This window comes from Halichoeres trimaculatus, unplaced genomic scaffold, assembly GCF_033239565.1.
Source record: "Halichoeres trimaculatus isolate MK-OKI-2021-1 unplaced genomic scaffold, fHalTri1.1 fHalTri1_scaffold_4, whole genome shotgun sequence".
In the NCBI taxonomy this organism is placed as follows: Eukaryota; Metazoa; Chordata; class Actinopteri; order Labriformes; family Labridae; genus Halichoeres; species Halichoeres trimaculatus.
The window spans coordinates 24322550-24350486 of record NW_027437182.1 but is presented as its reverse complement, the minus strand read 5'-3'; the positions used below and the strand labels follow the sequence as shown (position 1 = coordinate 24350486).

Below are 27937 nucleotides of genomic sequence, written 5' to 3'. Positions count from 1 at the left end.
TGTATATCATTCAAAAATAAATATTTTTGTCCATAATACTTTTGGGCTCAGATTACTACATTTGTGTCCTAGAAATGAACCTGTTTGTTTGATATATATGTTTTAAAACTTTCCAGAAAGTATCAAATTTATTTTCCTAGTAATAGAAGAATAATAGTTACTTCTCTGCTTCTTCTAGTTTCATCGTCGTCTCCCTTTTTTGGTTTTGGTGTAGTTCAGTTTGAAAAGCTTTTCCCATAGGTCTGTTATGCCCTATTTTCCAAGTTTGGAGCTTTTTATCAGTAAACAAAGTATCTTATTATTGCCAAGCTCAATTATAAAAACAGATCACTATTTTGAGGTAAAAATTCACCTGTCTCATCACGAACCAAGCCATATACGATCTGATATTGCCACGCTGTCTCATAATCGCAGAGTAAGAAAATTGACGTTGGAGTCTTGAGGTTTTTCATCACACAGTGGATTTTGTTGATGAACAGAATGACCATGGAGAACTTTAACCTCCCCTAATTAGATTATTTACAGGAAAAAAAACATTGTGTACACATTGTAAAATTAACAGAGTCATGCAGCAAAATACACAGTTTTATAGGTTTTATGCAGTTAGGAAAACTGGAAATCAATTAAAGCATAGTTAAATTATTAGTGAAATAAAAACAGCTCAAAGTGAGTCTTATTCAAGATCTTATACTAACACCTTGACCACTTGCTGCCACAGGCACTGAAGGATAATTCACTAGTAGCACTCTCTATGTACCTCTGCGTGCTTCTTCAAGAATTATTAAGTTAAATTACATAGTTATTGCACTTTTAGATACAAAGGCCACTCACAAAAATATTACCCAACAATAAAAAAAATGGTCAATTCGGACACTGAATTAGTTTCTATGATGGTTTCTGAAAATAGGATGTATAATTTATGTTTGGTGAACCAAATTTGGAATGTGCAGTTGACAAGAGTCTGTCCTAAAATACACCATCAGCCATTTTTATTTTTGACAACCAGTACCTGTTATTACATCCATGCTTGTCTTGGCAAAGGTTTTGGTCTTGCACTTTTTAAGTAGGTGTGGAAGGACATGTGGCTGAATCACAGATGACGAAAGGGGATGCTAAAGAAACCTTCAACAAGTATGACTGAAAACATACTTTGTTCCCTGGGCGGTATGCCTCCCCTCGCTGCACCTACTTTGTCTTTTTGGTTGTGCCACAACTTCATGGAGAGAGGTTCCCAGTTGTAAAGAGTTTCTAGGTTTGTAAAAGGGCTCAGTGTCTACTGTGCTGGAAAGAAGTTCCTTTTCAATCTTAAAGAAAAGTTCAGTGGAAAACATTGACCAATTATGAAGTGTTTGAGGGACTGGCGTAATATTTACAGTATTTTGAGGTTTGGTTTCATTTCAAGTGTTGAGAGATGTCAGCAAAACACCCAAAGTAAAAGCCACAAATTAGAACTATAAAAATTGTATTTTCAACATCAAACAAGAATGTTCCTTGAAAGAAGGTCGACCCCAGCTAATCAAATAAATGCCAGTCATTACATTCTTTAAAACATATGATGCAAGTCTTTTAGGAAAGGAAAAAAAAAGATATACCAACCCTTCAAGTAAGTAAAAGTCTGATGACTGTCTTCAACTCATAGATTTTTCGGAAATGCTGTCTGTCTTGCTTTTGGGGTTTCCATCGTTAGGTGAGAGTTCACACTCATCGATGGGCAACTTTTACTTCCTCAACCTGATGCCATCATAACAGTCCCAAACAAAACCTAGAAATGAGAAAGATAGAGAAAATAAAGGATTCTGTTGATGTGATGAAAGATCTATTATTCATATCAAACCTACCTGTTGGCACATCTATTGGCGTTGCTGTGTGCGCATGGACACTCTCCTTCTGGTTGTAGAGCTGACTCTGCGACTCTCACTCCGCTGCTCTGAAGGATAAGCCACCACCCTGGTGGAGGACCTCTGTACCTGCAGACCCTCTGACTCTCGCATGTCCCTTGCCATCTGAGATAGTGTTTGACCTGGATTGGTTTGCAGACGTTGGAAAAGACTTTCTCTGGTGATTTTCCTCTCTGGGCAGCTGAAAGTGAGAGCTACTCCTGAATCTGACTTCATCTCCCTGGAGAAACCATCTGAGGTACCATCAAAGCAGCGGCCAATAGCAATTTCCTTGGCTAACCTGGGATTCTGATCGGTGACTGTGTAAATACCATAGTTGTGCCCTAAAGGATCGACGGGGGCTAGCATTGTGAAAGCGTGGGTGTCGTTGTTTTGAGCAACTGGTGGATGTTTGATGAGGTACTCCTGTAGGAGGCTGTTGGTGCCTATCTTGCGACAGTTCCCCTGTGGAAGCACTGTTATTAGGGATCTGTCAACCTCAGCTTGATCAAACAACATGCCACTGCATTTGAACTCCACACAGGCTGCAGAGGTGTTGGCTTCCCGCATGTCCCTAGTGCTTCGAATGTCTCTTATGCCATAAAGTTTGTCTTTTGTTTCCCTGTGTGTTCCTCCAAGATTCCTTGACCTGACCATTACTTCCTTCTGACCTTGAATCTTGACTTTAATGAAGCAAGCTCTGAACTCCTGGGGATTTGGCCACCAGGAGAGGTAGTCCCCAGTCCAGGTTGTCAAATCATTCTCCTCAAAGGGAACAACATTGTATTCATACTTGTCCTTTTCCACTCTGAAAAATCTGAAGTGATTGGCATCTACAGGGGCATTTTCACAAGCTATTAGACTCTGATATGGATATATTGGCCCATTAGTCTCATCAAGGTTATTTTGGTTGGGTTTCGCCAAGTTAATTCTGAATGCTGTTTTCTTCAGAGCTGGATCTTCATGGTCAGATCGCTGGTAGTCTATTTTGTCCAGATAAGGCTGAGACACTCCAATGATGTTTGGATTCATTTTGGGGGAGGATGGAGCTGCTTCCAGTTCTTCTCCACCCATCATTGCCGTAACATAGGCTGTGTATGCATCAGGCCTTTGGGCATCGCAAAAAGCTGGTAGACAGGCTCCATTGGACCCAGTGATGACACTGTCAAAACGTCCCCATGCCCGAGGGTTGGAAGAGTACCCAGGTTTTGGTTCCAAGTTTATCAGACTTATCACAACACCTTCTAACTGTTCAGTGTGAAGGAATTTGTCACTCATGTAGGCACGGACTTTGACATAGCAGCGTCTGTTTTCAGGTACATCTAAGTTAAAGAGCCGACGTTCTCTGATCTCCATGTTGCCTATGAGAAATGTGCGCTCCTCTCGTTTGCTCCGTCCATGACCACCAGTAGTTGTAGTGTAGGAGAAGTCACTCTCCTCTTCCCAGACTCCTGTGTCTGGGTTTAGAGACCAAAGCTTCATTTTAGGGATGTGCTCTTCCATTTTGACATGCTGTGTGTCAAGAAGGACTTGAACTGCTCCAGCTCCCAGAACATCCTTGTTGGTCTCATCTCTGAAATCCACAGAGAACATGCCGTAAGTCCTTAAAGGGAGCATGTCACCTTCATTATCCACAAAGTTGAGATCACCAGGTGTTGCAGCTGCTGTGGTGATGTTTCTTGGGTCGATGAATGTAACACTGGCTTTCACAGTTCCTTCATAGATTTCACCATTGTCCTTGTGGAAAGAGTTGGGAGGGATTACCAACTGACCAATAGGGTCTTCCCCTTCTATGTCACCCAAGCTAATAGAGTTGGTCTCTGCTGCATTGATATCAATTGGTTTCTGCTTTCTCATGACCTTTACATCATGGTAGATGGCACCACTTTTTTTGTCAAATATGAACACCTTTGGAGTGTCAAGGAATTTTTCTGTGGGGTCAACGAAGTTTACCACTAATCTCTTTGTTTCAGGAGGGATTTTTAAGGTGAAACTTCCCTGGTACCCAGTGGTGCCCACCCTCTCTTTACCAATGTAGATATGCCCAAAACGCAAAGGTTCACCATTGTCAGCAGTGACCACTCTACCACGAACCAGTACAGTTGGTTGGACACACTTCTGACAGCTGCACTGGGTCACAGCTCGAATAGGGAGGCTGTAGCTCCCACAGTCAATCGTACGACTTTCCATACTTTGGACCGCACAGCAGAAACCGTCTCCATCTCTGCAGCGCATATCAAAGTCCAGGGATCCAGCACATTTATTGTGGGGGCAGCGGCCAGCGTTGTAGTACTTGGAGTCTGTCCCAGGTTGAACGCAGTCCAACGGTAGTCTGATGAGGTGTGTCTCAGGGGTGGAATTGCATGCTGGTGTTCCTTTAGCTGTAAATAAAGCAATAGATTAAATTACAATCTGTCTGTGCGTTTTGAAAAGAAAGCTTTTTCCTACTGAAAAGCATGAACCATTTAGCTTTATTTTGATCTTGATTTGATTTTGCAAAAACTAACACAGACTTTCCAGGTTTAAGAGTTTGTTTTTGATTCAGACTTCACTGCAGCCAATACAGCAAACTGATCTGCAACAACTCAATGGATATTCATTGAGAGTGACAAACAGCAAATTCAGAAATGATGTCAATTTATCAACAAATGCAAATCCAAGAATGTACTGCCAATAAAACAAAAAACAAGTGACAGTACAGCTTAAAGTAATCAAATATGATGCAAATATTACATTCATACATGAAAAACTTCTCAAGGTAGGCAGTGGTACCCCAAAGGTTTATAATGATTACCAATAAGAAAAAGGGGGAAAAAATGGGGCAGTGAACTTGTTGTTAGCGTGGAAAAACACAACTTCATTACCCCCAGAACATTCATTTTTCTCAATGGCAACTAGGTATGCTAAATTAAGTGCAGCTCAAGTTATCTCTGACTTTTAGCTAGCTTCCTAGCTATCAGAAGTACAGCACAATCTGTTAGCTCTCAGGCACTAAATGCCCAGTGTACATGAGCTGCAGATCCAACTTAGTCCTGCAGCTACTGAAGTTTCATGTTACTCACTGTGCTCGTACAATACCACTTTCTTATCTACACAGTTTATTTTTTAAATAACAAACCATCATGTTGAGTTTAGATGAAGTTCACACAACTGATTCAAATGCATGTCCCTAGAGGCCTGTCGCACTTCACACGTCATGTCTTGATTTGCAGGATTTTTCTTTTGCATCTGTTGATTGTATTCGTGTGTTTTTGGACTGACATGGTTTTGGTTTTGCAACAAGTTTATTGTTTATGCATTTTTTTTCACTGTTACAGGCATTTCTGACTTTTTAGTGTGTTTATGAAAGTGCAATGTTTCTAAACTTCTTGATGAAGCTCCTCTAGGCCAGAGCTGATCAGTTAGCCATGTAGACCACTGCATAACTTCCTCTCATAAGTTGTGCTTTTTCTGTAAAACCTCTCATATGTTTCATTTTTACATCATTGTGTTCTTGGTAATTGTAAATCAATGCATGATTGGAATTGACTCAGTATAAAGTGAATATATAGGAACCCGCAAGTGAAGCAATAAAAACTTGATTAATTCCTCTTGCTTTCATACATAAACACACACAAAATGTGTACATCATGTGGCCAAGTTTGATATAAAATCATAATAGTGTAATAAAAGAAGTGTAAGACAATATTTCTTCACCACAAGTCCAGATGGGAGTTGTACATGAACAGTCTGTTGTTCAAACAGACACTGGCAGAATACTTAAATGTTCATGATTTCATGGTTTAGCTTAAAGGCACGTATCCCCATTTCTAAAATAAGTCAGTCATTGCATACACATGAGGGATATGTTTATGAGATATCATTACAGAACTTCTGATGGCTTTACTAACAGGTACATTTCCCTTGATTATAAATTATGTTACTTTTGCAAACTGAACATGAATTGTGGGCAGGGTCATTATGTTTCTGCATGTGGACAAAGAAAACCTAAAAACTGTTCTGAGTTAAAGGATTAGGGATAATTCACTAAAAGAAGAATGAAAATATTTTCCTCCGTCTTTTTGACTGAAGTGTTTTCATGTGCACACAGTGTCTCCCACCATAATTACTTTTTGGAGTGCAAGAACTGGCATGATACTTCAGATAGATTGCTGCAGAACTATTCCATGAAAACCCAGTTTGTTAATATGTGTCTTGGCTTAAAAGCTCCTGAAGGATATAAGCAAAGTGTAGTCCTCCCACGCGGATGTGGAAAAACATACTTGTCTGACTTAGGGAGAAAAAAAACAGGATTTATTGACAAACTTGGATTTAACCTCAATACCGGGAGTTCTGGATAAATTGGGGTTGAGGTTTTACAGAGTCCACAGCCATCTCAGACAATAAAGAATCCCAGTTTAGAGAGCTGGAACTTCAACCAATGTAAATATAATAAAAACTTACTGCTCCAAGTGCAGCCAGATCAAGTTAGCCCAGATTTTTTTTTTTCCTATTTGCTTTGTCGGTAATGTTTTTTTTTTTTTTTTTTTTTTTTCTTTTTTTTTTTTCTTTTTCCCTAATGACAGCCTCCTTACTAACCCCCTCCTTGGTTGTAGGACACTGTGGTTTTGTTTGAATCCTCTTAATGCATGGCCATGTCTCATGGATGACTTAGTTTGAGCTCAGTGCTGACATGCCTCGTAAAGTCTGTATCCAGTGTCTGAGGCAGCAGCTCTTTATGCAGTCAAATGAATTGTGGTTGTTTGCTTTTTGTCAGTGGTTTTACTAAAGCCTGTAAAGAACCTTAACTTAATACGTCATTGTCAAGTGAGCTGGGATAGCAGCCATTCAGAGCAATAATCCCTGTGTACTGCTTGCTATTATCATGGTGAATTAGTTTTCCTACAGGCTGATGATGATAAATTAAAGTTTAAATTACATCACTGTGACATTGACAAGAGGAGTATTTTTTTTTGTCTCCCTCATCGTGAGAAAATACTTAAAGGAAAATAAAATGATTTTTGTGTGTGTGTGTGAGAGAGAGAGAGGGGATTTTTTTTCCCCACCACTTCAGTTTTGTTTGAGGGGCAAAATGAAATAAACATGAAAACAATTTTTTTTTTAAAAAAAAAAGGGTTTTGTGGTTTTAATCTTTTGTTCATCTCCAAAATATTTGAGATGGAAACTTCACCAAGTGTACCAAGTGACTCTGTATCAGCCTGAAAACCTATTCAAAATGTAGCCTATATGCATCTCATGTCGGCTGATCTAAGCTCTAGTCCCCCTATTCAGCCTCTGCTGCTTTAATAGTAGGATAGATGTGACTTGGTTTATGTCAAAGTGGGGAAACCTTCAATTCAAGTATAACTACACTGAGGTACCGACATATGTCTAACAATCTGTTAGTGAGACCATACACACCGATCACAGTAAGGGAAGCTGGAGAGGACTTGATGCTGCCTGCAGAGCTGCTGGTTTTGCAGTAGTACTGCCCTGCCTGGTCCAGCTTTAGGTCCCGCAATACCAGGTCCTCTTCATACTTGTACACCTTTCTGTCCAGCAGAGTCCCATTGTGGTACCTTGAAAGTAATCAGAGAGATGAGACAGTACATATGAACATAAGATAGATAAATAAATAAATAAGACCTAATAAAATAATTTTAACACAAAATCAAAGCAAAGCTTACAAACTAAGATAATCAAGAGGTTCAGGGCAGTTTATGTTAATTAGGCACCAGCACAGCCACCATAGGTTGTCAGAGGGACTGATAACAGATAAAATGCCTTTCTTGAAACAATATTTGCCTTAATGAATATTCTGATTACCATGCCTTTTGCTATAAACCCAAAAATATCAATTAGCAATTTTTCACTGACATAGCTATAAGTGGCATAGATAATGAACTGCATGAAATAATACTGTCTGCCACCCAAAGTTGGTCTCTCCCACTTCTATTGTGGCATGACTGACGGGCTAGCCACTGGCTGAACTAATTTTTGTTTGTATATTCATTACAAAGGTTAAAAAAAATCGCCATGCTTTCAATACATGCAAAAAAAAGGTTCTTTCTAACTCCCCAAATTCTGCCACATGCTGTATTCATGGTGGGTTCAGATGAGCGATGCCCCCCAGTCTAGTCTTGATTTTTAGTCTTTGTTACTATTTTAACTTGGGAAACACCTTGATTTGGTGCTGTACGAATGAAGATTGATTGATTGATTGATTGATTGATTGATTGATTGATTGATTGATTGATTGATCGATTGCTTGCTTGATTGATTGATTGATTGATCGATTGATTGATTGATTGATTGATTGATTGATTGATTGATTGATTGATTGATTGATTGATTGATTAATACACATGAAACATGAAGACAGACCTGCCTACATTCCTTTATTTTCCACTGTGCAGCACTTTGTCAGTGAAGACAAAAAAGGTGTTTAATGGTATATTGGTAGCATAACAGTGAGGGGATTGTCAAACCAGTTTTGTGGCTTCCGCATGCTGCTGGCCCTCTGTTGGCACACTGCTGTCCATGTCACATGCAGTCAATCTACAGGCAAATGCTGATGTATTGACATGTCACTGGCCATTTCTGATCTGATGTGTTGAGTGTACTTCACTGTCTTTTTTTAACCATGTGTTATTCCGCTCTCATTTTTAATTGCACGTAGTTTCATTAAACAGTTACTGACATTTCATATATTTAAGTGATTAAGTATTTGGTAATGGTCTTCTCAGTGATAAAGGAACTATATACCTGTTATCTGTCCCCAGTCGTGAGGAGTTTCTTAGTGTTTTTCCACTAGTTTCTCTTTTTTGTTTATTTGTTTTTTGTTTTTGTTGTTGTTGTTTTGTTTTGTTTTGTTTGTTTGTGTGGATTTTTTTTTTTTAGGTTTTCTAAATGTTCCAGTTCAGTGTCATGTATCTGTTCTTGAAGCAATTGTAGCCATGTGTTGGCAGTAATAAATTGACCAAAAAACCCTTTTAAACACTTGATACATAATACCTTCTTTGAACCAAATGGCAGAGAGGTGTAATTGTGAATGTAGCTGTGTATTTAGCTGCCAGTTTTTTTTTTCTTCAAGGATTATTTGCAGACAACAGTAGAGGTCAATTTTTTGTTCATCTTGATTTACCGCAAGTGACGTAAACATGTTTTGACTTCTAAACAGTTAAAAGATGTGACACAAATACTCTGATACTTGTAGGACATTTGTGTGTCATTGTTAATGTACCAGCACTGTCATTCATCTTACCAGTAGTATTTATCAGGTGCTGGTGATCCAGTTGCCTTGCAGCACAACTGCACCCGCCCCCCTTCATAACGCACTTTGTCCTCCGGGTGCTTCACGATGTACGGCTTCTCTGTGGGAAGTAGAAAGAAGCAAATCTTAGAGGCTTAACTTTGAGTAATGTTAATGGCTGCTGCAGAGTTTCAAGACCTAATAAAACTCAGTCAAACATTTCATTCTATCCTCACATTGGTCTCTGGGCTTATGAAATACGGTTGTTGGGAGATTTACACATCAAAAAGTAGCTCAAGACTATTTTTATTTGGTCTCCATGCAACACTGTGGGAAAGAGTCCCAGACAGTGTGAAGTCCTGTGATGGGCCAGACTGTTTATGTTGTAGTTTTATCAATCCCCTGTTTTTTACAGCCTCAGAAACCTGAAGGATTTACTGGTGTTGTGGAAGAATAAGCATAAGATTGGGATTAATCAAAATCATGGAAATGACTCATCCATGAAATAGAACAGAAGGGTTTTTAGTTTAAGTGGTTGTTCCTTGTGCTTGGTTTCTGTAAATGCAACAAACACAGGAACTTTACTATTCTTAATGTAGCTTGATGTTTGAGGTTTTTTATTACCAAAATAAATAAACAAATAAATAAATTGACCTTACCAGCAGATTTGAGAACAGCATGTACCCATGACAACCCAGTGCTGTTACTGAAGGTGGACAGAGTGACTGGAGCAAACTTCTCCTTCCTGATGGAGATCATCGTTGAGGTGGAGGAACAAACTCCTGGGAGCCTGAACTGACCTTTAGCATCTGAGCGTGCTCGGATAACCTTAGGCTGACTGGCCAGAGCCACCCATGCACCAGCCACAGGGACATTAGTCACTGTGTGGACTTCCCCATGCAGCATGTGACCCTGGCACACACACCTGCTGCAGTCCTCACTGGGTCGACCCTCAGTGCACACACGCTGACATTTAACTGCAGGGATACAAACACAAAACAGATTTAAATACAGCTCAGAGGAAAGGTACTGCTCTATTACAGCACAGACTCAGCATACCTGGGCATGGACTCTTCCCACACTTCTGCATTTCGACATGTCGTCCAGTGCAATGAACAGTATCTGAGTTTTTCACACACGTCCTCCTCCGTAGCCTGCGACCTCCGCCACAGGTCACTGAACATGTTCCCCAGCGGCCCCATGGACTCCAGTTTGCTGACCACACAGAGACAGGAAGGATAACAGCATGATCTCAAACAACTAATGAATCTTTTCCACTAAATTTCTGATAAATGATTCCTTTTCATCATCTGAGCTTCAGGAAACATGGATAGCACAAATTGCACAGAAATGAAGGCATTTCTGCAGTTTAAAGTTACATTTTTACAGCTGCTGATAACAAGCAGCTGAGAAGGACCTGTTTTGCTGAAGTTTTGCAGTGTGCAGTAACTGCCTGAAATCACACAGTAGAAAATGGCACATGGTCCTTTGCAATGTCACAAGCAATACAAAAATGCTCTTCTATTTAACAAAGCAACCTGAACTGTGACAACTGTGTCTGAGGGCTTGATAAGATTGATTGTTGCTTGGTGCTTGTCCTAGCTGTTTTATCCAGCTCAGTAAGTATAAGACAAGCACTGATTAAAACAAGCATCAATTTGAAGTGATCACTTTGAAGCTTTTTCTTTCTTCAGGCTTTTAATTGGCTTCAATCAGAATGAATTGTACTGTGTATCACAGCTGAGCTGACCATGGAGCTTCTAGTTTCCAGATAAATATCTCCTGGATATCCCTGAACTGACAATGATTTATCTACCACAGTAAGGTCCAGTATTTCAAGGCTTTTGCTGCAGCCAGCAGATGTACAGATAACAGATAATAGATTAAAAAAAAATACCTGAGTGAAGATGAACCTCTCTGTGTGCTGTTTATTGTTTACAGTCCAATCAGTAATTGAGAAAAGGGGTGATGAAGTTATGATTTCTTTATGGTCAAACTATTAACAGTACTATTGCACATACAGATATTTAAATGGACTGTGGGGAGGATCTGTTAAAACTGGATTGCAGCAACATCTTTTGGAGTCACACGCACACTGTCGCGAAGATGTGTCTCTTAACAAGGCATGTGTTTGTTCTGGAAATCTACCAAGCGGAGCTAACCTAACCTGGCTTCTCACTTTGTTAATAGACTCTCAGGTTTGAACAGACCACTGCAGAATAACTGCTGCATGTGGGTTGGAATGAACATTATCGCAAACAGCTTGGCTCATGATTTAGCTTCTTCTGCTCTTTTGTCCATTTTATTTTTGACTGTCCAGCTCCAGTATTCACCATTACTAAAAAGTAAATTTAAGAAATCACTTCAAAGAAAAAAAAAAACACAGATGTTTCTTCTCACTACTAAACTTTGACAGCCGACATGGTGTTGTCATGCGGACTGATCGGGGAGCTAAGAAATAGCATTTAGGAATAACCTTTATTGGTGCTGATAATGTCATTTTAAATTGTGGATTACGATCAAGCATTTATTTAGATAAAGTTCTTTTTCAAGACCAATTAGAAATTCCTCACAGTCCCTTTAACATAGGCCAGTTTGTAATAAAGCTACATTTAATTAAAGTCCATACATTCAGCCTCTTTTGCTCTCAATGCTGACTTTTTTTTCCCTATTTGCGACAAAAAAATCGAACAACTCAAGTTCCAAAAGGACAGCAAAAGAAAGCAGAATGCATCCAATCCCTTTCTCACAGGTTCTCCATTTACGAGCAAATACTCTAACGTGTGGCTTCACTTTAATTGGCTTCTAATGTGGAGAGTGAAAACGCTTGTTAACACGGGATCTTTGGCCTTTGTCTTTTCTCTTAAGCAGGGGTCACCAATGCAATGCCCGAAGGCACTTGGGTGCCCGCAAGAACCACTTGGTGGGTATGTTCCAAGAAACAACTCGGGTCCCAATCATTGACTGTATAAAACATGGACGTAGCCTCCGTAACGTCACCCATTTATTCCTGAAACCCTGAAATGAAGCCAATCCGTGGATGCAGCCACATTTAATATGACACCAGCTGTGAGTTTCTTTTCGAACAGGGCGTCCAGCAGTCACATGACCTGAGCTGTGTCTCTGATTGGACAATCAAATGATCCTAATAACTTCTAAACCACCGAGTTAGAAAAAATTTCACTCACCGTACAGTGAGTGCCTATAGTGAAATCAACGTTTCAGGCCCAAACTGTTATTTGAACCAGGCTGTAAATATGCTTTTCAATGTTGCAAAAGTCTTTTTTTATGGCTGGGTGTGTACTTGACTTTCGGTCTTTCTGCAGCCAGCCTCAAGCGGATTCTTGATGAACAGCGACTTTTAGCACTTCCACAAAGGCTTTATTTTTGCCAACCGGATGTTGCCCTTTGGTCACAATAGAGCTCCCCCCAGAAACTTTGTTTCCTCCCATCAATATTGTGTAAATAATTAATAATAATTGTGGAATAATCAACATTGATGTGTAAGCAGTCTCTTTATATAGTATTAATACTACTGCCATTATTATTATTGTTATTATAAAGTGGTCTGTGCAATTTTGTTTTGGAAGTTTGCATAAGACTGTTAGCCCTCCATACCATTAATTTCCCTTGAGGGGTAGCCCTGGGTCTCAAAAAGGTTGGTGACCCCTGCTCTAAAGGAAGCTCCAATTACCCACAAAGGACTGATTTGATCATGGAGGGATTTTTCAAGAAATCATATCGCACAGAATACAAAATGTTATATGTTAATGTTACATTTTTTTTCTCTCCCAGAGTAGGTAAATCTCACCTGTGCATGGAGGAGTGGAGCACTCCCTCCTTTCCGAGTGATGCCCCTGACAGGCTGGCACCAACAGCAGAGGCATGGGCTGAGTGTTCACGCATTTCCTCTGACGGACCTGGATGCCTACGTCATCACAATCGGTGGCTGAACAGGGGCCCCACTCGCTCCAGTCAGTCCAGTAGCTCTGCACTAAACACACGTCAGAGAACAAAATGTAACTGGGATGAATCAGGAACATGGGACATGTAGGATAACATGGTTGTGTCCTGTGCTCTCATGCATTCATGTGTAAATGTGTTTCCTGTCATCTGATGGCTGAATGTTGATCTCTATGATGTAACATCTTGTTCTGCACTGAGCTGCTGTCTGAAGAGCTACCTGGGGGACACTGAAAGCGGACATGATAGTTGGAGCAGATGCGGCCCTGGGGTTGTTCCTTGTTAATGCACCAGAAGCCTTTCTCCAGACTGGAGTGAACCACTTCCCCTGTGTCTGCTGCAGCCACCCAGTCAGTGGTGCGAGCCTCCATGGCTGTTGGTCGGGTACAAACTCTCTCCCTGTAATAGAAACGAATCGCCTCCAAGCGCTCATAATCCCCGTTCCCTCCAGGATGGTCGATGTTGAACCAAGACGTCCACTCTGTCACGCCTGGGAGCACATAGAAAGTAGAGGAACAGAGAGAAAAAAAAGGCAGACAGAGAAACAATTCAGCTTTGGATCCAGAAGTGAGTTTAGGGGGGGGAGTTTGGGGGGGGTAGCAGGTTTTACATGAAGGGGAGACATGGGTCAGAACCAAGAAACAACAGGAAAACTGCTGGGATGGGTTACAAACTTTAAGAGGGGGTCTGCTACCACCATTCGAAACTGACTTCATGCCCCCCAGGGAGCTTCGTAATGTCCAGGTTCTTTCCAGGCCTCCTGGCCTGAATGATGAGACATTTTGTCTAGATTTTTAGTCAGCTGCATGTTCTAAAATCTGAGCATATCCTCAGGGGGAGTTTGACGGATTAGAAACAAAAGAATGGATAAGCACACGGATGAGATCTTTTGTTCAAGAGCTCTTGAATTCCTCCGGTAAATAAAAGTTCTCTGCAGGGTGAACAGGGTGAACACACTTGCATATGAAAACAAATATGATCACGTGTGTTCAAACATTAAAAGTTAAATTATTAAAACTTCTAATTGTCAAATCTAGTAAAAAATAATAATTTGCAACAACATACAAGATGTTGATTCTGTAAAACCAAACAACACCTCAAGTTAAAATATTGGCATCTGGTGTGCATGATAAGAGTTACTGACAGGCTTGATAAGGGCAACCAACAGCAGATAAGACATTAGTGATGACCACACAGTTCATTCTCCCCTCTCTGTTTCATCTTTCTCTCAGCCCTTTAACAGTTTTAACAATCCCCTGCCACTGAGTCATCTCAGAAAACCACTGTTGATTGATTCAGTACCTGTTGACTGCGTGTCAGCAAAAGCGTTGATGGCTGCTCTCCTGCTTCTGTCCGACTGATTCCTGGTCCTCACAAATCCTGAAAGATGGAGGTAAAACATCTGAATACTAAGAAAAAAACACAGCAGCATATCTACTCTGTTTTTACTCTGTGCATTACTTATCCTGCAGCCTCAGGGTTGAATGAAGTATTACTGGTACATACGGTATGTTTCTGAATTGTAGCTAAATTAAATAGCAGCACACTTAATCACAGAAAAAGTCTGATTTATAATGTCTTTCTGCATTGGCTACAAATACGTACATGCACACACAGACACACACACACACTGCCCTTCTTTAAGGGTTTAAGGTCTTATTACACATGTCTCCTCTGCCCTTTTCTTTTTATTATCCCTACATTTTTTTCACTTTATCCATTTTAGCCACAGGCCCTCTGTTCTTTTATGTGCTGAAACAATGACTAGACTTCTGGGGCTACTAAAAGGGAGAAAATTGTTAACTCCGTTGTCCAATTCCTGCCCTTTTTCCTTCTTTCCTTTAAGATGTATATCTCCTATTAAATATAACCACTGTTACTCAATGCTTTCTTTCTCCTTGGAGATACCTCACTCCATCACTTTTCTTTCTTTAGAGTCTGCTTCTGATGCTCCTCTCACATTTGCAGCAACACCCTTGGACTCTTCAAAGAGTAGAACATCCTCTCCATCCATCTTCTCCCTCATACTCTTTGTCATATATCTCTTCTTCCCTTGGCTTATTGCCTCCCCCTCCTTCGAGCCTGTCCTCCCCTTGTCCTCCCTTCTTCTCCTGATCTATCAACAAGCTGCCGCTGCTGAGGATGCTAATCAAGCTCCAGCTGTGACAAATCAGTGCATGCCGAGTCATCTGTTAGCCTGCAGCCCAGCCAGAAAACTTCACGTAAACTTGCTTCATCACCTCTCACAGTGTGCACACACACATTTACACACGTACACCTGCGTGCACATGCACACAAGGTTTCACACAGCAAGTCTTTGCAGATTGTTATTCTTTTGGATTAATGACATGAGAATGATGTACATACATACAGCATGCCTGTCCCACTGAGTCATTCTTACATCATACTCATTTTTTTGCATCTGTGATGATTTGATGAAAGCACTTATTAGATGAGGAATTCAATCCAGCTTTCATTGTGAATTGGCCCCATGTTATGTTTTCTCTTATGCTTTGAAGTCTAATGATTCACTTTCCTACAGAGCAAACATTATACAGTATTTTTTTAAAAACGTCACTTGTTTGCTCAACATTTCATCTCCAGGTGTCACAAAGGCTGCATGGAAAACATAAATGTACATGAAAGAAACTAAAAGGAACGTGTGTGTGTGTGTGTGTTTGTGTGTGTGTGCGTGCGTGCGTGCGTGCGTGCGTGCATGCGTGCGTGCGTGCGTGCGTGCGTGTGTGTGTGTGTGTGTGTGTGTGTGCTTGATATGTGCAAACACTTAGCACCTTGGAGGAGACACTGCTGATTTTATGAGGAGAGTCCCAGCACAAAGGCCAGTATCAATCCCAGTCCACACTGGTTTTACAGCTCACTTCAGCTCTTTCTTGTCCTGCCAGAATATTTCTTTTCATCCCCAATCCTCTTCTGATAGATTTAGCAAAGAAGGGCAGTAGCTCAGTTGAACAAAGATGGACTGTCCAAAAATGTATTACATAAGTTCTCAGGTCAGAAACCGACAGCCTGCTGACCTTTATGATGCTTTATTGTGCCTTTGGCCTGCAGAAAGCACCGATGTGTTTCCACATAGGCTTTGTCTCTCTGATACACTGGAATCACTTGATAAACAGAAGCAAATGCTTTCACACTGATCTGCTGGGCAGATGTGGCTCTGCTTGCAGGTTTAGTTTTGTAAATCAAATTGAATCGTTTTTCCACCCTACTTCTTCTGTCCACTACGTTCTCTGCCTGTTCTGGGGCTGGTAGCATTCAAATAGTTTTCTACCACTGAACCATATATCTGTTGGTATAACTTTTGATTTCATCAGCATTTCCAAACTGCATGCTCTGAAGTTCACGTTGAGAATATTTAATAAGTTTTCTAAGGGAAAGCATGTGGTGAGTGAACGTCAGTGACCCTTTTTTGTTTAATCTAATTAAATTTTACTTCCAGACTTGTGGCTTATTAATTACACTCCATGCTCTAAAGTGGAAACATTTATTGGCAAGAAATTGTGAGGGTTTTTTTTTTCTCCTCTTGTTGCGCAACAGTCTGTTTTCTCATTCACACCTAAACAAAGAGATTTCACAGCAGAACCATTCAACGCCTGATTATCACTTCAAGATGTTTGCATATGAAAACCAAATAGCGAATGATTCTTTGTTTCTAGTTTTATGAGGTGTCTAATGGTTTTAGAAAGTTAAGAGAGGAAACCCAGATTAGCTAGACCAGAAGGCAAATGCTGGGGTAGTGACCTCAGTTATGGCAGATGTAAACTGGCCTGAGTCCCGAAGCGGGCTCACAGAGCTTATTGTGCTTTTTGACTAGCATGTTAACACTCTATGAATATGAAAAGCTGCAAAGGTTTTATTGGAGTATGCTTCATATGGCTGGTATGTGAGGAAATTTACCTCATCAAGGAGAAAATGACACGTTTTTCAAGCCAGAAGGAGCAAGGTTAGAACTTATGATTTCCACGTCTGAGCTACAAAGGTCCTTTCTTAAGTGCTGAGCTCAAATGCACAGTGTTATTCTTTTTCATGTTTGTGCTTAATTGGCTTCTCGAAACTATGGCTTTTCTCAGAATTTAAGGTTTATTGATTATACTGCCAAAAATTGATAAAATATGTTCTTTGGAAGCACACAGCATGATTCGTCCATAGACTGTACATTTTATGGACGTAGTCTCCGTGACATCACCTTTCCGTTCCCCATATAGAGTAATGAAGCCAATTGTCGGTGGAGGCCATATTGTAAATGCTGACTTAAGGGGTAGGCTTTAAGCGTCCTTCCTAAAAACTATAGGGCGCCAGACCAGTCAATCATGGGAGCTGTACCTCTGATTGGGCAAAATGGTGATGTCAGTATCCCCTAAATCACTGGGTGAGAAAAAAAAATCATCCTCAGCACAGTGAGTGCCAATAGCAAAAAGAACTATTCAGACCCAAGCAGACTGTCAACGCAACAAACTGCAATTTTAAGCACCTCCGTCAACGCTTAATTTTTTAAAAACGGATGTTGCCCCTTAGTCACATCATGTCAAGTTATGGTTCATCGCATCAAATTATGTTGTTTCAAGCTATGTTAAATCCTTCAGTGTCAATTCATGTTAATATATGAACAAATACAGTCAACCAACAATGAAGTGAATTAAGTAGCACGAGGTGCTAGCTATATAAAACACCATGCCATAAGGGCTGATTACATATAATATCAAACAAGTTACAGGAAACTCTTTCTCTTTTGGTTTTGTTTTTAACAAAATAGTTGAGCAGCTGGCTAAGACACAGCAGTCCCTCATCTGTACCACAGCACCTGCTTATATTAAATCACATCTGTAGGGGGAGCAGAACAAGTTCACGATGTTACACTTCGCTGTCTGGCACAATATCGTTGTTTAAGACTTTAAACGTCTGGCATATCAGTGCATAGTTCAATGCTAGCATACATATACTGATTCAGTGGCTTTCTGCTAGCTTCCCTTTTAGTTTTATGAAGTTTACCTTGAAATGAAAAAGTTCAGCCATCTGTCCTTCTCTGTGTCATCACATGGATGCGTATAAAACACTGAAAAATGTTGAAGACTCTAATCTGTTAAAAACAGCAACGATCGCACACATGATATTTGATGGCGTTTGCCTGATTTATGTTTTGAGCTATGCCAACTACAGATGAATGAAGGAAAGCTGAATGAGAGAAACAGAAATTACAACATAAAATTTGTTCTTCCAAAAGTCCTATTCACCTCTTCTGGTTTACTTTTAATGATTTGCTTCATGTTAGATCAGGATTTTTATTTGCTGCCTGTATTAGATTAGATTAGATTAGATAGGAACTTTATTAATCCTTTTGGAGGGTTCCCTCAGGAAATTCAGAAAATTCAGTATCCTTTATATTTCGTCGCGTTCCCACGTGATTTGCTCTGGCAGACTCTGTTGTCCTGTCATTTAAATTTAGATACATAATGTTGTTTTGGATACATGTTCTTTACTGGCTCAATCATTTCTTTTTACTGATAGGACTTTTCCAAGCCACTGTAAAGGAATGCACATAAAAATATATCACCCCCTCTCACGGTTTCACCTTTGACATGGACCCCCACATGTGCTGGTTATTATAAACCTCCGCCAACCTCACTGTGACCCTCATAAACCATGTACAAGGTAACAAGATACATTACTGGTGCACAAATATATTAAAGAGGAGGTAAATCTGTGGAGGTTTAGCGACTCAGTTCCAGTTATAGCCCTGTTCTGAGCACCTGAACTCCAGACTATGTGAGTGACGTATCTGAAACATAGCAACTGGATTAGAGTTCAAGCCATACAGCCCTCATTGTCATCTTTAACCCTCTTTGAGTCTGTTGTGACAACTGCAACTCCTATTTTAGAGCACTATCTTTGGATTTTATGACAAACTTCAGGCTTTGTTTCTAATATACAGCAGGTCCTCTTATTGCCAGGCAACACAAAGACAAATCCTCTATTAATAATCACCCATTGAAAGGACAGCCCCTGTGTGGTTCAGTGTCTTAACAGTAGTTTTCTGATTTCACCAGAGTTTAATAAAAAGCTGCTGAAGAGAGGAAAGTCAGGGGAAATGCTGGACTTTGTGAAGTTGCACCCACAAAGCTTTCAGCTGTGCCAGATGTATGTTGGCAGTGAGACAAGACTAGATTCATTTTATTATATTCCAGATCCTTAAGAAGAAGATGATGTGAAAGCAGCCATCCTCCATGCCTTATGTCAACTTTGGACGAACTAAAGTGCCCTAAAAAAAACAAAGCTGTATGGTATTTGTTGATGAAGTGTGCTGGAGTTCGAACTCAGGGGAATCAGAGGGATTCTGTGTATAAATTCAGTGCATGTGTGTATGTGTGTGTGTGGGCCAGAGTGTGTGATTATGCTTGCTATGTCAGATGGAAGTTATTCCTGTGTTAGGTTTGTTTGGTTGCAGAGGTGTGTGTTGTGAGGGAGTCTGTTTTTTTTCTCTCTGCATCTACCTCCCTCTTTAACCCGATGTTCCTAATTAATAAAAATTCAAGTCTGATTCTGTGAACATCTGTGGCTCATTAAATCTTTCAAACTGCAATTTTGTCCCTGAAATTAACTTGTGGTTAAAAAAAACACATAGTTTGGGGATTTTCAAATGCTTTGTGTTTAAGCTATTTTCTCCAAAATGCCATTAAATCCATTCTTGGGCAGCGTTTAATTTCAATATTAAGAATATGTTGAAGTCCTCAACTGAACCCCTGCACAGGTACACAGCTGGGGGCTAGACATAGCTCAACTGAAAGCAGCAGAGTAGTGCTGCAATAAATAATAACTCAGTCGGTCCAGATATGCATGGGCACATAAATTCACAGGGGAAATGAAATATGTTGTGTGGTATTGAGGTTGTCATTAATGGGAATTTGTGCCTTTTCATTTAATCTGTGGTAGTCCCTGTCTCAGTCATTAAAGTCAGCTGGCCAGACAGTTCAGTGTTTGGAGCAGACAGTGGTCAGCATCTGGAGAAGTAGCCCTCCAGCTGCTAAACACACACACACACACACACACACACACACACACACACACACACACACACACACACACACACACACACACACACACACACACACACACACACACACACACACACCCCAACTATAGCTGACAGTCTCGAAGAGAAGACTCTGAGTCCTGTGGTTGGTCCATCGGGCCTAAATACAGTAACAGTACAGTAACTGAGGAGCTGAAAGCAGGACTTGTGCTAAGAGTTGGTAATGCTGGTGTTTTCCCTTCCCCTTACAGTGAGCATTCAGCAGCAGCTGCCACCTTCAAATAGGCAAACAGCTCGTAAATCGGCGAGCTCTGAGGTGTATGGAGAGAGTGAAAGAGAACAAGGCGAAGAGAGCGTGTTTGATGGAATAAAACAGCGAGGGAAAGGTGTGGAAAGGCAGAAACAGGGAGTGTGAAGAAATACCTGTGGGAGACAGGTTGGAAATAATAATTCTACAGATGAAGACAGAAAAACGGAGACACACAGGCGTCACAAGAAACGCAATGAGGGAGGCTGAGACAACCATCAAAAAGAGAAGGGAAAGAGTGACATGTTGGCCAGTTTGATGGGGGAAAAGTGGACGGTAAAGTCATTTTACCTGTACTCTATACCCCTCCTTTAATTCCATTCTCTCATGGAGCCAAGTGCACACGCAGCAGGTGGGAAAATAGGCCACTTGGTTTGTGGTTATTGCTTCTTGTTACCAAGGTGACAGAGTTTATATCTTTAAGGGCCACTGGCACCACTTCCAAGGGTTAAATGAGGACAAAAATGCACCAGCTTACTGCAAGATGGGGATGTAATGCTGAAGGAGCTCGGCCCAGGGAGTAAAATTTTACAATCCGTTTTAAGGTCGGCATTCAGTTGCAGCTGTGGCACACTTTTCAGTCCAGTGCGAGTCAATCTGAATCACCGTTTTCACATTAACCTCCTTTTTGCTTGCACCAAACTGTCATTGATAAACTCATCAGGGAATGGCACAGAGCCCCTGGGAGACATTTACAACTCTGCAGCCTGAGCCCAACAAGATATGGAGACTATTAAGGTGTATTTAAAGTCATTTGCTTTTATGAACTGCCAGCTCCTGTTAATGAGGAGCAGCTGGAAAGCGGACAGAGTGGGACAGCTCTGGAAAAAGCAGTACTACTGGTGTCATTTATAAGAAGCCCTCCAAAGGGATGATAAGAGAAAATAGAGGTAGGAGGGAGAATCTACTTGGAAGAGGAGAAGCATCATCTCACCCTTGTTTAGCTGACATGTCATGACTAAAGAAAGTGATTATTGAGTTGAGGATTTAGGTTTTAAAATCCAAGTTTGAATTCACTTGTTGTGAGATCATAAAAGTCTGCACGCCATGGCTCAGTTTTCAAATCAGGCCATGTGCTCGCTGATAGTAGAAGCTACTGTGCTGCAGTTTGTCATGAGGTTATAAAAAGTGGTTCAACCAAAGCTCTTGTACCATGAACACCTCTTATTCTGTCATCGACAGAGTTTTTTCAAGCTTTATACCAGACCACATGGGTACCAAATGAAGAGTTTTCACTGTAAAGATTTCCTCCTCCTCCTCCTTTTAACCTCCTTTTCTATCACCACGTGTTGTTGATTAGCCCGGCGCTGGATTGAGCTAGTGTCTGAGCATTGCAGATTCAGTGCCACTGAGGTGGTCCATGAATAAGCACACAGTAAAACACACACCTCTATCACATGAGATCATCACCAGGCATTTTCCTGAGAGTCCCCCGGCTCTGACATCCTCAGGGAAATGTTCTCAACTTGGAAAACTCTGTGTTCTGGCCTCTCGCTTGTACAGTTTGTGATTACTTATAATGACAGAATAAGTAAAAGCTGCAACATCATATATGATTTATACTTAAGTTGGCTTTCTCACTGCATCATTTTGCCAAAAAAAGCAAAGACATAAAACTGTATCTTGTGAAAATTATAGCATTTTTGATCTAGAAATATTTATTTTTAAGTCTCACTTACCTTGGCCCAGAGCCACTGAAGCCAGGAAAAGCAGCAGGAATGCCACTTTTTTTAATCCCAACATGGTCCCACACCCTCACTTGTGACCTTTTCTCTGCTTCTGATCCCCTAAACAAACTGACTTAATTTAACAAAGAAAAAAAAAGAAAATCTAAATAAGATCTAAATAAGTCGCCGCCTCAGTCTCTCAGGTGTGTGATGCTGCTGGTGGAGCAGAGCAAAGCCGCCGCCGCCGTGAGTTGAGTTGCTGAGTTGGAGGACAGGAGCTGAGCAGTTTTTATAAGAAGGGGCATTGGGAGTGCACACCAATCCAGCCCCTCTCTGCTCACCATTGGCCAGTGAAATGTAACATCTGGGTCCCCCATATCATCTTCCAAAAAAAGGTGAGGGTATGGTGGGGGTAGAGAGTAGAGAAAGAGAGTGAGACTGACAGAGAGGGAGGGAAAGAGAGAGTTTAAACGTGTGTGAAGGCTGTGGCTGAAAATAAAAAGGTGTTTTCCTGTGCGTCCAAGCAGGAGCTCAAAAGTTGTGCTTGAGTTTAATATTATTGACATGTTTCTTGAATGTGTTACACTCTCTTACTCTGTTTGACAAAAGAGCAATTGTGTCTGAACAAATACAGATAAATAAACTTTGACAACTTTTTGAATCCATGAAAAACTTTGCCATGTTTAGTTCTAGTTACACTTTACTTGCTTTTTCTGTGTCTATGTTAAAATCAAGGTGAAACTGTAATCCTCATCCTGTTACATTCTGTAAAATGTTGTCTTTCATCGGCCCAGATGTACCTTTTCTATTTTTTTAACTCTTGTGTCTTTTTTATCTTTCTAGCTACCAGACACAGGACAGTGCCAAGGCGATGCACTGCCAAAGGGTGGAAGTGTCGTCATACAGCATGCCATTCAGGAAAAAGCTCAGAACATAGACACAGGACATGCATTTGAGGAGCAATGTTCCCTGGCTCATTTGGGTTTTAATTGTGGCAATTTTTGTACTGCAACTCCTGAGGGAATGTGTTGTAACAAATAAAATATTTCTTTTAAAAGAGGTTTATTTCTTTTACATATGTGATTAACCAAATCACTGTCCTCTTTTAGAGGTCTGGTTGAAGATTTTGTTGTTAAATGCATTTAATAGGTTGTTTAAAAGGAAACTTGTGATACAGCTTTAGGTACATGTGCACACCATACATTAGACTGAGTGCTAAAGATTAGATCAGTTTCATAATTTAGATACAGCAGTCCCATCAAAGTGTCATTTCCTCCCTTAAGTTCTTACATGAACAACTGAACAGCTGTGATCTGACAAGGTAAATTGTGTTCTTTTATTCCTCTCCCACAAATTATTTCCTGACTGCAAATTACACTGCAGTAGTTTTAAATCTACCACTTTTATTACCTCTGCCAATGGAGTTGTTGTTTTTGGGAGAGTTTGTCTGTTTGTCTGTGAACAACATAACTCAAAAAGTTAAAAGCGGATCTTGATGAAATTTTCAGTAAATATTCAAAATGGAATAAGAAAGAAGTGATTAAATTTTGGAGGTGATCTGGATCACCGTCTGGATCCAGGATTTTTTTCAAAGGATTCTTTATCATTGTGAGATAGGTCTGTTTTCCCCATATGTGTATAACACCAGGATAAATGGTTGGATTGCTTTGCAAAACAATTCAAGACAAGGTCACCATAATTTCTGACAGATGTAAAAGTACGATCCAGATCCTTACAATATTCTCGATACTAAGATCCATAGGTCATCATAATTATCAACACTGTCAGGTAACAAATTATCGTACAAACCTGCAACCAACACCAAATTGTAGCAGACAGTCTGCATAAAGGGAGTATAACATTAAAGTAGGACTAAAGTGTTGCATAAGAATCATAATATGCTCTCTGAAAGCTTTTTCTAGATTTTGACTGTTTACATCTTTAAATTTGTACTTTTACATGCAGTGTGGAACATTTACACTATTTTGCATAAACAACACAAATTGTGTTCACATGGCAGAATAATCCCAGTCTCTCAAAACCATCTCAACTAGTTCTGATCACGTTGAGCAGCAGTCATATCAGAAAGCAGCAAGAGTAGACTACCCCAGAAATAAGTGTGAGTAGTTGACTTTGTTTTGGTGGAACATTTGCATGTAATGAGGCAAGGCCTGGCATGAAAATCACCAAGTCCTTGTAAAACTAAACAGAAAAAAAGAAAGCCACACAAACACTACAATATGTGAAAAAGTCAGGATAGCAGACTGTTTTCAACATCACGGTGTCGTTTCATAATTCTGAGGACAGAAAGTGAAAACCTGCATAAAAAACTTGCATAAGGCAGGAGGGGGTAAAGTTCATTCTTATATAAGGTGCCAGTGGCAGGTTATATATATTTCATAGGTTATACAGTACTCTTTATCATAGGACTTTTGATCAATAGTTAACATAACAGTGTCTTGTTATTGATCATATTAAGGATTTCACTCATCTGTCATGTCAAAAGAGGGGTCAGACATTTATAGAACTCATCTTTGCATTTTGCGTAGTTTAGTGTTTTTCTCTCTTGGAGTTTTGTTTTGTACTTTCTGAGATTCTCAGGTTATTTTAAAAAAGAGACAACGAAAAATTAATTCGTCCTTAGGTCTTGAAGATGAGCTCATCTTTAATACAAATGATCATGAAATGTAAATGCACAACCCAAATCGTAAATCTGAAACAGGGAAAGTACATTATTCAAGAATGCCTTTGATTTATGACACATGCATTGATTGTTGGTTTTTGGAACAAATATTTATCACGATGAAAAAGAGTTGGAATCCTGTGAGTAATTTAGAAAAATGCTCCATAAACCGATCAATTGCTTTTGTGTATTGTTCAACATAAGCACGGGATTAATCTTTCTGCCTCTCTGTGCACACCATGTAAGACAATCTCCGAGTGGATATTACAACAAGTACCACTGTCAGTTATGATTGTTCAATTCTCCGGGCCACAGACATCTCCAGCTCATTACTCAACAGCTCTCATGAAAAGCATAAAGGACAGAGTGGTGACAAGCCTTTGTTTCCTGACGGGGATTGGACAGGCATGAAAGACAGGACCGCTGAGCGCTCCGACATATTTCTACAACCCTCGTCAGTTTGCCTCTGACAGATTTAATACCACCGAGCGAAAAAACGGATCCACATTCCTTTTCCCTGACTTTCTACACCCACCCACACATGTGCACACACATGGGGTATTAATGCATTAGTATTCAGGAGAAGCTCCTGTGCTTCATATAAATACGCATTACCTCATCCATAAACAGCACAGCAGTCTCACTTAGTCATTCTCACTGAAGCCTGCAGCCTTCAGCTCGATAATGAGAGGCCTCCCTCCACAGCTGATTATAGCTCCATCACACCTGTTTATGGCTTTCCCCACTAAATCAAATCCAGTTGGGGACCAATAAACAGGATTAACAGTGTGCACTCATCTAGATAGCATATAGCACTAATTGCACGTTGTGAATATGCAACACAGCAACAGGCGGCCCAATGATGGACACTGTCGATTAACATTAGTGGTGTGAATTACACAGACACATTCAGACACAAACAATGGCGTTAATATGTCACTTAAAGTTTCAAAGGTTTTTTGTTTGTACAAGTTTTTGAGAGTTAGAAAGAGTAAAAAAAAAAGCCAGCAACAAAGTGACAACACTCAAATCTTTGAACTTTTTTGAAGAGACTCAAAAAAGTAGCTAACTTTTAACTTACTAACTAGCTAAATAAGAAAATAAATGTACCTCAAATCTGACCATTAAAGTTACTTTAAAAACACATTGCACACTCCTGCACACTGTCTTATTGTCTAAAATTACATTTATTTTTACTCCAGTGTAGTTTTGACAAACAGTGTGCACAAGGTTGTTGCACATTTTGAAGAACTGACCCATTTCCTACAGGCTTGCCAAATCAAATAGATCTGTGACGTATTTTTTTCTGCAATCTGTTACCAACAAAAGAAAATATTAAAAATTTAAACAAAAATAAAACATCTAGAAGCCTAGAAGCTGGAGGAAAACAAAGACTTCACATCTATGGATTTGGACTGGCACCTTGGGGGGGCCAAACACCACTCAGGACTGTAGTCTGTATAATGCCTAGACTCTGTGAGGTCATCCATTTCATCTGATGCAGTTTTTAAGCCTATCATCGATAGAAGAGATATTAAAGAAGCTTGGCTCAAACTAGTTTTATTGGAGTTAGAATGAGGTGACGAAGGGGCCCTAAAGTCAGCCATGTTCATTTTGAGAGGCAAAACTCAGAAGTTTAATAACCTTGAAACAAGGAATCTGACCCCATACAGTGAATGCTGACAGAGAAACTAGGAACTCTGATCAAACCTGTTCTTTGTACCAGGCTATAATCTCTTTTTTTTTTTTTTTTTTTTTTTTTTTTTTTGCTGTAAAGACTGGTGTATTTGAATGGGTGTGTATGTGGCTATTGGTGCTTCCGCAGTCAGCCTCAAGTGGACGCTTAGTGAAGTATTTTGAGCACTTCAGCATAGGACTCATATTCTAAGACAGGTGGTAGCCGCTTGCCAAAAAACAGGACTACTAGTCTCTTGTAACACTGTTGACAAATACTCTGCAAAATAGCAACTTCAAAGGCTTTAGACGCAGTGCAGTGTGCTTGGCATCTTCTCCATGGAGGATATGAGCTCCCAACTTCCATACGAGGTTTGGATTACCAAAGGCAAAGTCAAACTAAAGAAAAAAAAATCATTTTAAGGAATCAAAACCCTAAATTGTACAGATTTCATGCTTGGTTCTGATGTTTGATGATGGTTTACAAGAGAGTTTTATGTTTTATGTCTGAGCACTTGGTTGTCACTTATTGCGTCCTGGGGTTCAGATAATTCATCATGAAGTCCCTACACCTATGTTCATTTTGTACTAGTCTAATGGTATTACCTGGCTAAAACATAAAATTCCCTCATGGGGACAATAAAACTGAAGTCCAACTTTTATGTCGAGCTCCAAAATAAATTAAAAAATCTAGTAAATCCAGCTGTTGAATTCTTAAATTTGTTTCATTCTTGGGCAGGAAGTTTAACCGGACATGACAGACGAAAAGTTTCGTATATCCGCCACTGAAATATTTCAGAAGTCCATCTGGGTAGCAGCTCTTCAGATTTGATTTCAGAGGCGGGAACTTAAAAAAAAAATCAGAAGCTGGTGATTGGTCGACTGTTCTGATTGACACACTTACCACAGACCAATACACATCAAGTTGTGTAGCTTATGTGCGCCGCTGCTGAGAAACAATAGATGAATAACTACAGGAACACGAGAAACAGGTGTGATATTGGCGTTAGATGACTGCTGCCGTTTTTTTAAGTTCACTTAAGAATCAAAGGAATGCGGAACAAGTATGAAAGTCTGCTGACGTCACGTCTGATCGGCACTTCTGCTGCTCCCGCCTCTCTTCCCTGATTGGGCCGGTCAGAATTTAGCCCAGTGAATTGGTTGGTCAATGAAGCCTAGCAAGATGGATCTGCAGGGTTTCAGAAATAGAATTAGGTGGGTCCATCCGCTCTGCAAGATTAGGAGGTTTTGGTTCATCTGACTCTGCTCTTATTCAGAGCTGTTTTTTAGTACAGTTTGAAACATTTTTGACTTGAGCAGATTTGGTTTGTATATCTTGTTGGGTTTGTCAGCACTGGGGACCCAGTTCCAGGTTACATGAAGTTAAAGTTAGCATCAATTCAGTGCAGCCTTAGACCAAAGACATTAAAACACAACAGCAAGATTATCCCTTTAAAAGTAACAGTTTTATTTGACAACAAGGACTGTCT

The 27937-nt window shown here is 40.2% G+C and overlaps 1 protein-coding gene across 1 annotated transcript; it reads right to left on the bottom strand.

Moving 5' to 3' along the window:
- Positions 1-1850: 1850 nt before the first annotated feature.
- On the bottom strand, positions 1851-22166 carry cilp2 (cartilage intermediate layer protein 2). Its single transcript, XM_074668651.1, has 9 exons — positions 22103-22166; positions 14374-14451; positions 13292-13561; positions 12920-13102; positions 10168-10323; positions 9768-10085; positions 9121-9229; positions 7278-7435; positions 1851-4258 (listed from the first exon to the last, which is right to left on the bottom strand). Exons 1-9 carry the CDS (start codon positions 22164-22166, stop codon positions 1851-1853), a joined length of 3744 nt encoding a protein of 1247 aa, XP_074524752.1.
- Between the last annotated feature and the right edge of the window lie 5771 nt (positions 22167-27937).

What these genes read in the sequence shown, in the direction of transcription:
- cilp2 (XM_074668651.1), bottom strand. Translation starts at nt 22,166, where the DNA reads ATGTTGGGATTAAAAAAAGTGGCATTCCTGCTGCTTTTCCTGGCTTCA. An exon ending in CCGCTTTCAGTGTCCCCCAG is followed by an intron (nt 13,103 to 13,291) that starts GTAGCTCTTCAG and finishes ACGTGTGTTTAG; the next exon opens with TGCAGAGCTACTGGACTGAC. An exon ending in TGGGAAGAGTCCATGCCCAG is followed by an intron (nt 10,086 to 10,167) that starts GTATGCTGAGTC and finishes GTATCCCTGCAG; the next exon opens with TTAAATGTCAGCGTGTGTGC.